Source organism: Tachypleus tridentatus, chromosome 13 (assembly GCF_004210375.1).
Source record: "Tachypleus tridentatus isolate NWPU-2018 chromosome 13, ASM421037v1, whole genome shotgun sequence".
Classification (NCBI taxonomy): Eukaryota; Metazoa; Arthropoda; class Merostomata; order Xiphosura; family Limulidae; genus Tachypleus; species Tachypleus tridentatus.
The window spans coordinates 215,523,542-215,536,602 of record NC_134837.1 but is presented as its reverse complement, the minus strand read 5'-3'; the positions used below and the strand labels follow the sequence as shown (position 1 = coordinate 215,536,602).

General features: G+C 35.6%; 1 protein-coding gene across 1 annotated transcript in view; it reads right to left on the bottom strand.

The window, feature by feature from the left end:
- LOC143237223 (mitochondrial inner membrane protein OXA1L-like) overlaps positions 1–13,061 on the bottom strand; it is a 38,679-nt gene that overhangs the window by 10,556 nt on the left and 15,062 nt on the right. Inside the window, exons 7-8 of the mRNA XM_076476231.1 lie at positions 11,503–11,607; positions 5,639–5,804 (exon numbers count right to left, since the gene is read on the bottom strand). Of these exons, the coding sequence (XP_076332346.1) occupies positions 5,639–5,804; positions 11,503–11,607 (271 nt within the window). The remainder of the gene's footprint in view (positions 1–5,638; positions 5,805–11,502; positions 11,608–13,061) is intronic.

Here is a 13,061-nt window from a genome sequence, read left to right as displayed (position 1 = left end):
ATTTCAAATTGAACCAGTTGTACTTCAATTCTTAAAAAGGAAACATGCTAAAAAAAGTGTCAAATTTATAAATTAAAAACTTAAATAGCATTAAAAAGATTAATGGCCTTTAAAAAAATTAAAAATATTTGTAAGATGGACAGTGCCACCATTGCCAAAGATACCGTATAACGCTAAGGATAAACCTTGGGACGAAACATGTTTAAAATGGTGCCATCATTGAGAGTCATAATGACGGCAAGACAATAAAATGTGGGTTATTGTAACATGAGTGTCACACAGACAACACATCGGTGCATCGGTTCCAGATAAAAGAAAACTACGAGTTAAAAAAACTGTTACCAATGTATAGTCTAGTTAGAACAACTTCTTTCCAATCCTTATGGAAGCAAAACTGCCAAAGTCCAATAGATGGTTTTAATCTGCAAAAACTTATTTTCACTCCAAGTCGACTGCCGACTGGCACAGAGATGAGCCTTGAATACAGGACCATAGTCCATATATGGAACAGGCACAGCAGTGATAGTGCCAGAGAAGACAGATTTAGCTGCAGTGTCAGTGAGCCCATTCCTGCAAATACCAACATGGCCTGGTACCTAGAAAAACTGGATAGGAGATTTTACAGAGAAATGGGCTAGTTTCTTTTGAATATCGGTGAGAACTAATGTAAAGCGATTCCAGGGCCAGAAGAGAACTAAGAGAGTCAGTATAAATAGTGCAGTTTGAGTACTGTTTAGCTTCCATGCAATCCAGGGCAAGAGAAATGGTATATAATTCAGCAATTAACACAGAAACTGTAGAGGGGATTCTGTACACAACCACTGAACCACAACAAACCATGGCAGAACCCACAGAATCACCTGATTTCGAACCATCCATATAAATAGGAAAGTTCGACAGACATTCAGCAAATAACAGATGGTACTGCAAATTGGGAGTATCTGCTTTTCTCAGATGACTTAAAGAAAGGTCACATTTGCATATTGTAAGAAGCTATGGTGGGATGGGCTAACCTCTGGATGCAGCAATGTTATCCAAGGATAGACCCAATTCATCCAACTGTGCCTGGAGACGAAGGCCTAAAGAAACAATGGCAGATCATCTGTTCTGTAAAACATGGCCCACTGAGGAAGGAAAACACAACCCCAGGTGGGATGCTGTGGTAAGGATCGAAGTTTCAAAGCTTAAAGTAAAGACAGTTACAAATGGCAGAGGTGTAGAGGAGGTTCATGAGCATCTGTGTATAAGCTCTGAACTGGGGAAGTGAGGAAAGCCTCAGTGCAGAGCAGAATTCCCTAATGATGAATGGGATCCAGCACCTTCAAGGCTGAGGGCCTCACAGAGCCATAGACCAGTAACCCATTGTCTAGTTTCGATCAAATAAGAGCATGATATGTCTTTAGCATAAAACATCAATCCTCTCTTCAAGAGGTGGAAGAGAGGATGGTTCAGTGCTTTTGTACACTTGATTCGCAGCTGCTTGGTGTGTGGTATAAAGGTCAGCTTACAGTCAGAAATAAGCCCCAAGAATCTCAGGGACCATAGGCAGCACAACTTTACCGATATGGAGTTCAGGATCTGAGGGAATACCCTGTTGGTGGCAAAAGTGTATGCAAATGGTTTTAGAGAGAGAAGAGTTAAAACCATTTGCTGTGGTCCACTTAAGTAAGTGGCTGAGGGCAGTCTGTAGCTGCTGCTCAATATACCTCATGTTCAACAACTACCATGAGATGTGAAAGTCGTCGACATAGAGCCAGTTTGCAACAGTATGAGAAAGTTGTTCAGTGATAGCATTATTTATATTTCAAAACACAGCCCTGGGGACTCCCAAGTTCCTGTAGAAAAGAACGGGAAAGTGTTGAACCCACATGCACTTGGAATTGCTTGTCCATTAAAAAAGTTTTAATAAAAATGGGCAAATGACCACATAATCCATATAAATAGAGGTCTCCCAAAATGCCATACCTCCATGTAGTATCATAAGCCTTCTCACAGTCAAAGAATATTGATACAAGATTATATCACTTGAGAAAGGCTTCTCTGATTGACGTTTCAAGATGAATCAGGTGGTCTATGGTGAAGCACTGTCATTGGAACCTACACAAGGTGAGCGAGAGAAGGTTCTTTGATTTGAGGAACCAAACAAGAGGAGCATTAACCATCCTCTATAAGGTCTTACAGAAACAGCTCATCAAAGCAATGGGATGGTAGTTTGAATGAGTCTTGGGATCCTTCCCAGGCTTAGAAAAAGGTAGGACAATAGCCTGGTGCCAGGCATCAGGAAAAACACTCTCCTGCCAGATCCAGTTAAAAACAATCAGAATAATAGCAAGAGAAGCAGAAGATAAATGGAACAGCATCTCATGGTGTACATCATCACATCCGACTGATGAAGAGGCAGTTTGAGTTCCACAAGTGTAAAGGGGCGATTATAGTCATAGAGACAATCAGCTCAAAAGGAAAGAGGTGATCGCTCTGCCTGAGCCTTGATGGCTAAGAAGGTGGAGGATGAAGCAGAAGTGCTAGATACCCAGCAAAAGCTTTCTCCTAGAGTATTGGTGATGCTCCAGGTATAAGCTATGTCCTGGCTATTAAGGAGAAATATCAAGAGAAGGAAAGAATTATATTACCCATTGACCTTTCAAATATTGTTCCAAAAGGACTTTAGAACTGTTGATAGAAGATATGTTGGTTGTAAATTTAATCCTAGAGTCCTTCTGGCTTTGATGTCTTATCCACCAAGCATTGAGCATGTGCACAAGCCTGCTGGAAAGCAATGTGACATGAGAGCGTGGGACACCTATGAAAAGTATCCAGACCAGGTTTTTAGCCTCCCATGCCATGTAGCAGGCAGGATTCCACCATAGACGAGAATATCATGGAAAATGTGTCAAGGTTTTAGCAATATATTGAGCAGCTACCTGTATAATATAGTCAGTTACTTCTGCCACAAAGTTGTCTATCAATGGCTTACAGACAATGGCAGGATCATGTTCTGCAAGAACAGTGAAAGAGGGCTAGTTTGCTTGATCCAGCTTCCACTGGGGCATATGGGTTGTGTGGCAACGACCATGGCCAGCCTCTCTTAAAATTATATGAAAATGATCACTGCCTCATGGAGTATTTTCAACCCTCCATGAAAAGTGGGAGAATAATAAAGGGAAGCAAACTGAGAGATCAATAGCAGTAAAGGACTGACTAGATACGTGAAAATAAGTAGAAGAACCAGTATTGAAAAGAGAAAGTTTGTGATTAGAGAGCACACGCTTTACGTGACGACCCCTCCTATCAATATCAGCACTTTCACAGAGGGGATGATGTTCATTAAAGTCCCCCAGGATTAAAAAGGGAGACAGCAACTCTTCAGTGAAAGCATTAAGGTCTGACTGATTATAGGTCTCTCTACGTGGTAGGTAGAGAGAACAAACTGTGATGATACGACTCAAGGAAAAACGGATTGCTATGGCCTCCAAAGGTGTGTCGAGTGGCAAGGACAAGGTGAGCACATGCTGATCAGCCAACAGTGCCACCCCTCCTCCATGCACTCGTCCATCACACAGCCTGTCATTTCTGCACAAAGAAAACTGCCAAAAGGTAAATGTATCAGCAGGTTTCAGAAATGTTTCCTCTAAAGAAAGACATACAGGATGGTAGGAAGCAATCACTGTTTGATGTCATCCAGATTAGAATGTAAACCTTGACAATTCCATTGTATCAAGGAGGCCATTTTATTTATGTGTAGGTGAATTGGATGGAGATCCTTTCTGTTTATGACCACGTCTTTTTTCTTTACTATCTTTATTTGAGGGAGGTCTATAAACTGCCATGGATCCTGCCTTGGGTTGAGTGGGCAGGTCTTTGCTGTTGGAAGAGGATTATGGCGACTGAGGATGTGAACAAATGATCGTTTTGCATCTTGGGGTGGGAAAGAAGATGTATTTGAGGAAATGCCTGTACCTGGAACCAAAGGAAGTGGATCTTGGGATTTGCCAGAATGTATGCAAGGTACAGAAATGGGTGTTGAAGTTGATTCATTAACTTGTTTTAACCATGGAGGTCAAAAGACTTTTCATTTGGTTTGAGAACGATTATTTTGGAGTCACTGAGAGATTTGTATGCACTCCCACTGTAGTAGTGGAACAAAGTGCAGCACCATATGTCTGAAAAGAAGTGGTGGACAGCAACTTTCGAACCTCAGGATAAGTGATGTTATCTATCATTTTCAAACACTGCACCTCTTTTTCTTCTAACCATTTAGACCAAGAACAAAAGTAGGACAGGTGAGAGTCATTGCAATTGATGCAATGAAGGTCCATTTCACACTCATAGGCATCGTGGTCCTTGCCACTGCAATGAGCACACATCAAGGAACCACGACACAACGTCTTCGAGTGACCAAACCTCTGATACTGAGAGGGTTTGAAATGTATGACTGTACCCTGCAATTAAGATAACCTGCCTTGATGGTGGCAAGTGGCATGGTTATGTAAATGTCAGAATAGTCAGCATTGTAATTCCATCTTTACAAGTGGAGATACGCCTCACTGTAGAAACTCTTTGGGTGAAAAAACCAACAAGAATCTCTGACTCGGGGATGTTCTTCAAATCCCTCTCAACAATAACACCTTGTGATGAATTGAAAATAGCATGATGTGTCACCTCAATAGATATATCTCCAATTGCCTTTGAATCCACTGTGTTGAGATATGGATGTTTCCACCAATATATCACCAGATCAAAGCTTCTTTACTGACTTTGGAGAGCTAGCAAGTTCCTCTAGTCCCTTCTGAATGAAAAGGGTAGACATATGCCGTAAAGGTTTGTTTGAAAGAGAATGTAGTATGTGAAAATGAGGTACAAGAGGTGTTACAGATGTTGAAGATTGCTGCTCAGAATCTTCAAGACATGGTCGTTTACCTATGGACTGTTTTTTTCATTATTTTATTTAAGTTTTTATTTGGAAGGTCCATTACAGAAAAAGGAATATTTCAGTGTCCACTGACCCCACCCACCATAGAGCCCTCTGAGGGGATGCAGTACAATGCCAAACAAGGACACTGCAGCAACTACAGAGTTTTGTGAGCACCATACCCAAACATCAGCATCAGATACAATGTCCACAACACCTGTTGAGAACATCCAACACTGGTACTTCATTGACCCTAACCCAAGTGGACCAGCTGACTGACCCAAGGGGGGCCACCCCAAGGCTGCCAATTCTAGAGGAATTCAAGGCCAAAGTGGTGTGTTTAGGTTGGACCCCTCAACCATAGGATCCTCTCCTCCCCTTCAGGGGTCACCATGCATGGCAAACACTTGGGTGGATGTTTAGATCCCAGAGGAGGTAACTGACAGAACAGAACCTTTCCTGAAAGGTTCCCTCACCACGTACAGGAATCCACATGGAGGGGTTCTTTAATGAATGCAAATCTCATCAAATTAAACTTGTCTGTTTAATTCTTTATAAGGAAAAGAACTAAAGTTTTAAAAGTGTAGGTGCAAATGGTTCTAACTCCAAATATAACTATATACTCAAAATGTTGAAGGGGAAATTAGTATGTTCTTGTGTTACTAATATGAAACGTAGATTGAACTAAATACACTAATGAAATACAGATTTCAAAACTTAATAGCTTACATTCTTTCAGCCCTTTTACAAAACCTTTCTTCTTCATGGGTAAACTAGCTGGATCATGGTGCACTAACTGAGGAATTTTAAAGAAATCACGAACAGGCCCAATCCTTAGAAGTCCAACTTGTCCAAGTGATATTAGATTACTTGTTGACCAGTAGCACAAGACAGCCTGAAAAACAAGAAATACTAATTTCTCACAATATTAAGAGAAACATTATTAGAATGTGATAAGTGTTCCACAAAAAGCTGATTATTTCCAGCTGTAAAAACTCTAAAAAGTTGTAAAAAAAAGATGGATTTCACTTTATCTGATAACAAATTCAAACTAAATTTATTGTCTTATCACTCAAACCTCTCAGATCTAACGAATTCATTAAGTCTTTTAAATTTGATTAAGAAACAAATTTCATTTTTAACTTTATATGACCAAATTTAATACAACTTCCCTCTTTACAAATAGTCCTGCTGATCTTTCATTTCAGATTTTTTGAAAGAGAACTTTCACTCCTTAAGGAGTAAACAAAGAGGATTTCAAATTGTTCCTACAACTTACTATTACAAACACTTTTTATCCTAAACTGAAACCTACATATTTTTGTTGGGTCACCACTTGATCTGACCTTAGACAGTAGTTTTCTTTTTCACTATGAATGTACATAGCTAAATAATATCTCACTGATTTTAAACCTGTACTTTAATAACACTGGTGACACCTGTCCTTTAATTTGTTCTTACTTCCTTATTTTGTAATTACTTAAACTCCTTCCATGTTAATGCTAACATTCTATGAACTAGAACAAAACTATTCCCTGCTGCCTTTCCTTGAAATTATAATCACACATGGAACTCACAATTTATTCACATCTCTTTACCATAAAATTACTTTTATTGGTTTGTTCTTGCTCTTTGTTAACTTCATATCTGTTAACTGCAAACAAAATATCACACTTTGTGCTATAAAATTACTTACTTCAATCACCAAGCTCTAAACTAAAACTAACTAACTTAGTAATAATTTTGGTTTTATATCCCACAAGCCTGAAGGAGTTTGAGAGATAACAAGGGGGGGTTCAGAAACTGTTGTTTCTCTTTGATCTTGTATGCAAGTTTAGAATTTTAATTCTGCAAAAGAAAGATTGATCAGTGTGTTACATACTGATAGTCAAACTAGTACCTGATTATTGTATACCATGAGAGGTAATGTGAAGTTATTAAAGATTTGACCCTAACTTAAGTGATCTATCTAATTGGGTAGCCAATCAAGCATCTGGAAAAAGCTGTCATTGAAGATCCCTAAGAAAAAAATTGGCAAGGAAGAAAGAACTTGAAGCATGTGATGACAAAACATGGCTAGTCTAGAGAAGGTACGTATTAAAATGTAATCATCACCTGGTATTCCCAGGTTAAAACTCTAAATAAAAGCTTTAAATAAAGAAATAGCTTTAACATAGAATTTTATACAACAGGATGACTTTTGTTTAAAATGTTTTTTCAATTTCTTTCATTGGCAAGTTGTTTAAAATTAACATGAAAATAATTCCATTCCCAGACCATGTAAGGAAAATAAATATCTTTTTCCTTCAACATTTCTACAAATTTGAATAGTTGTATAATGTTGTCAACCACTGTTATATTACAAGTGATATTAACTAATGCAAAAAATATCAACTTGTAGGATGCAACAGTTAAAACACTGACTAGTTCATTTTCTGTTTTGAAAATCACTCTCATATCACCTTAATTTGTAAACATTGAGTAAACACTTTACACCACACCTTAGAGTATTTTAAATATTCCAAGCCTATATTATTAAACCTTTTAACTTGATTTCATTATGAAGACCCATACCTCCCTCTAACTCACATTAAAATTATAACATTTCAAATGCAGCATAATAATTTTATCCTAGGTTAAATTTAACAGTTTCTTTAAACCTACAAAACAATATTTTCATCATGGATAGTTTATGATTACAAGTGTGATAGCTGCCATTCTACTGGTATTTGCAAAACTACTTGCTATCTAATCCTTGAATACAAAAGATTTCCTTATGCAAACTATATTCATGTAGAATCAGTAATTTACTTGCACAGTGATGACCTGAAACACCCTTTCTATAAAAACTTAAAATGTCAATCTGAGTTTGAACTGCAAATTAAATAAATACTCCTAATAAGTGAAAACACCTCAACTTTAAATAACACAGAAAACTCATTCCACTTCATTCTCTTTTAACCTCTTATGTAGCACTTAACTGTATTGTTACATTATCTGTTATTATTCACAAATTCTCTCAAAAAGGTTATTATGTACCAAGAAACATAATGTAATACTTGATTTATTGCTTTGAAATAATTATGTTGATAATGGAATTAACAAGTTCTGAAATATTTGATGATAATAAAAGTGATTTTCAACAAAAATAAAGTTATGGTAATTGCCTGTTTGGTCATCTTACATTTAATAAGCACACAATTTCTGCCTGATGAATCAACTATATAAATTGTTTTACCTTAACTTTACATAAGTTAAGTTCAAAAAGCTGAAAAATTTCTATCAATAAAACTAAGATATGTAAACTGCCTTGCATTAAATTACTATTTTTTAGCACAAAACTACAGTGGACTATCTGTTTTGTCCACCCCAGGTTTTGGTACTGCCCCATCTGGGAGAATCTTTGAAATGAAAATAGCATGGTTTTATGAAGGCTAGCACACTGAATGTTTATTAAATTTCTAACATACAGTCATGTGAAAAAGTTAGGACACCCTATGAAAGCCTGTGTATTTTTTTAACATTTTTGGATATATAGATATTTAATCTCAATTTTAACAATACTGAGAGATTATAGGAATATAACTAAACAATTAAAACTGAAGAAAAGACTTTAAGATCTTCTGTAAATGTAATTTTACAAAAATGCATATTCTAACTGAGGAAAAGTTAGGACACCCCCACATTTATTCCCATTTAAAATGGCTCAACTCACACACAGGTGTATCACACCAGGTGCACATGATTAGGAGATCATTAATCAGCATTTAGAATGAGGCTTGTCCTATTTAAACATCAGACATTTAGTTTGGAGTGCTCCTGACTATTGAAGTGAGAGTGAGCACCATGGTGAGAGCAAAAGAACTATCTGAGGCCTTCAGAAAGAAAATTGTAGCAGCTTATGAGTCTGGTAAGGAATTTAAAAAGATCCCAAAAGATTTTGAAATCAGCCATTCCACTGTCCAGAAAATAGTCAACAAGTGGAGGGCTTTCAAAACAACTGCCAACATGCCCAGGTCTGGTCTTCCAGGCAAGTTCACCCCGAGAGCAGACCGCAAGATGCTAAAAGAGGTCTCCAAACACCCTAACACATCATCACGAGACCTACAGCAGGCTCTGGCTACTGTTGATGTGAAAGTGCATGCCTCTACAATCAGAAAGAGACTGCACAAGTTTAACTTGCATGGGAGGTGTGCAAGGAGGAAACCTTTGCTCTCTAAGAGAAACATCAAGGCCAGACTGAAGTTTGCCAGAGAGAATGTAGACAAAAACCAGGACTTCTGGAATAATGTTTTTTGGACAGATGAGTCCAAAATTGAATTATTTGGACCAGAACAGAGGACATGTTTGGTGTAAACCAAATACAGCATTCCAGGGAAAATACCTCATACCAACTGTGAAGCATGGAGGTGGAGGTGTCATGGTTTGGGGCTGCTTTGCTGCAGCAGGACCTGGACAGCTCACAATCATAGAATCCACCATGAATTCTACTGTGTATCAGAGGGTGCTTGAGGATTATGTGAGACCATCTGAACGAAAATTATAGCTGAAGTGGAACTGGACCCTGCAACATGACAATGACCCAAAACATACCAGTAAATCCACAAAGGACTGGCTGAAAACTAAGAAATGGAGAGTCCTGGAATGGCCGAGTCAAAACCCAGATCTTAATCCCATTGAGATGCTGTGAGGTGACTTGAAACAAGCTGTACATGCAAGAAACCCCTCAAACATTTCACAGCTGAAAGAATTCTGCATTGAGGAGAGGGGCAAACTTTCTTCAGACCAATGTCAGAGACTGGTAGATGGCTACAAGAAGCATCTCACTGCAGTTATTTCAGTCAAAGGGGGTTACACTAGCTATTAAGGGGTAGTGTGTCCTAACTTTCTCCTCAGTTAGAATATGCATTTTTGTAGAATTACATTTGCAGAAGATCTTGAAAAGTCTTTTCTTCAGTTTTAATTGTTTAGTTATATTCCTATAATCTGTCAGTATTGTTGAAATTGAGATTAAATGTCTATATATCCAAAAATGTTACACAAATACACAGACTTTCACAGGGTGTCCTAACTTTTCACATGACTGTACATTATAACATTTTTATTGTGTGGTTATTAATATGGTTTCCTTTATAAAGTTAACTAGTTTTCTTGCTCATTTTGACTTCAATTTCTAAGATAATTCATTAGTTTTAAACTTGTTACATTTCTTCAGAACAAACTATAAGTTGTCTATATAACAGTAGAAAAACTAAATATTAAAACATGAGTTATATTTTTGTATGCAATTGTAATATCATCTAAAAATTAAAAAAAACTCGAGATATTTTGTTTTATGAAATTATGACAAATTTTAAGCAGTTTGATATGAAGTATTATTTCAAGATAACTTTACCACTATTTTTGTTTTTAATCATTTTAACAACAACAGAAGTCAATGTCACAAATGAATAACTTAAAATATTTATTACATTTAACACTATCAAAGCAACTGTTTGTATGAATCTAGCTGCTTACTTGTAAAGTAAACTTTCCTAACAAAATCCCAAGTACCAAAAATATAACAACATAATTTCTGAAAGAATCAGCACATGGTTTGGTTTGGTTTGAATTTTGCACAAAGCTACTTGAGGGCTATCTGTGCTAACTGTCCCTAATTTAGCAGTGTAAGACGAGAGGGAAGGCAGGTAGTTATCACCACCCACTGCCAACTCTAGGGCTACTCCTTTACCAACAAATAGTTGGATTGACTGTCACATTATAATACCCCCAAGGCTGAAAGGGTGAGCATGTTTGGTGTGACAGGGATTCAAATCCACGACCCTTGGATTACGAGTTGAGTGCCTTAACCACCTGGCCATGATGGGTCATTAGAATGTGAAATAAGTTACTAAGTTCTACAGAATTAATGTTGAGCAACTAACAGCATAGCTATATATAAAGCAGCTGAATTTCTTTTTCACTATTTAAAACTAATTCTAACTGAGCACATCTATGGTCTTTACAATTTCCATCCAGTTACAGCTTAAAGGCTATTTTACAGACACTGAATCCTAAGTTTTATATAATTTGTTTGACAAATGAATTTCTAATCTGAAAAGCATTGTAATTCACATAAAAATATACCTGGCTAATCAAATATCATAGTTCATGCTGCAACCAGCTGAAAAGAGCAGTTTTGAACAATGCCAGTCCTTAGCTCATCTAGATTCAAAGTGAGTAATGCCAACAAATGTAGGTTTTTACAGTATTATGTGAAAAAAAATTTATTTATGATCTGTCATTGCAAATTAATGTTTCATACTATTCAGTTTTACCTGTTAAAGATTCAAAATTCTTTGTATTTTAATTATTGTTATAAACAGATTACCTGAAATTACATAACACAACCAAAATTATCTGAATATAAAAATTATATCAATAGGTCATTAAAAAGAATAAATCCCTGCTGGAAATTAAGGCATTTTGGTCAAAATGAGCAGACTCTTAAGGTATTATTTTTTACTGATAAATTATTTCTCTATATCAGGTAAGGTCAAAGGAAGTTAATAATTGAAAATTGTAAAAAATCTTAACAGGAAACTAAAACTTACTGCAGGAAAGTTAATTGAAAATGGTAAAACAATCAATGGCATGGCTCTCAAAAAATATCTCATAAGATGTAAACTGTCACTTCTCAGTCCTCCTTCTGCTCCAAGCTAAAGAACAAAGCAGATTTTCCAATATTATATCAATAATACAAGCTTAATTGCAGTTATTAATGAATATGCTTAAACATTTTAGAAAATCTTTGCTTAAGATTAATGTTTGACAAATACCAAATCAGTATACTTGAATTATGTCAGCATTCAATTAAAAAAAACATGTTTAAAAAAACAGTAATAAAACTATTTATAATATTCACTTTAACTCGTGTTTTTTTTCAGGTCACACCATAACTTTAATCGAAAGTTGTAAAAGATAAAAGATACTCTTAAAAATTTGGAAAGTTTATGACTGGAAATCTTACAAATTACAATCTCACACTTCAAGGATAAGGTGAGAGAAACATCAAAGTACAAACACATTGAAAACAAAGTCACAAAATTAAACCATTTTTAAATAAACCCTTTTGCTATGGCCTCGATATAATAAACACGAGTTCTTGTGCACATTTGCACATGGTAAATACTTATACTGTAACTTCTGATGCAGTGTGTATATCTTTACAAAATTTGGAAGACTTCTAGTAAAGATTGCAAGTATTTTATACATAGATGTTTTTTTTAACAAAGTATTTTCACCAAAGATTAGTTTGTGAAAAGAGTCTGTTTTGTTACTAGTCCAAAAGCAGAGTTATTTCCATGCTATGATAAAAAACTATTCTGCATCCAAAAAAACCTTACATATTATTTGTGTAATCTCTAAAACCTACTAAATGTATTTCAAATGATTATTTTCATTAAGACTTTATGTTTTGTCTGTTATTTTCTCTATCCTAACTATGTGGGTTTCTAAATTTGACTGTAACCACCATAAAAGAAATTAATATAAATTTTGCTTTTTTAATTTTTTTTTTTAAATCTAGAATGACTACAAATGACTTCTCAATAATATGAATGTTTAGACTAAATAGCTTTAATCTCTTAACAATATATATTTAATATTATATTGACCTTTCAGTCGTGTCTGGCTAACATTACAGAATTTACATTGACTTGGCACACTTGCACTCACGTTATCATATCCAACAATATAAAACTGACCTTTTAGTCTTTACAGCATGACCCTTTCTTGAGTGTGTTTTAAGGGAACAGAAATATTTTGTATATATGTATGTATAGATTATTACTATTTAGAAATAAGTTATTAAACGTATTTTTTATTAAAATATAGAACAATAAATAAAAAAATTAAAGCAAACAATTATCTTTACCAGTTATGACCTCTGAACTTGGTTGATGCAGGTTGCTATGCTTTTTAAACTTTCACATGTGAAAGATATGAAACAATTTTTTTTTAGTTTTATATATATACATTCAGTTGAATAACCAAAAAATCATAAATTACTATATCAATAATTATACTGATACCATACAATTCCACCATAATTTATCAAACTTAGTAACTAATTTCTATTATTTAGGTCTTGAAAAAATATGAAATTTCAAGC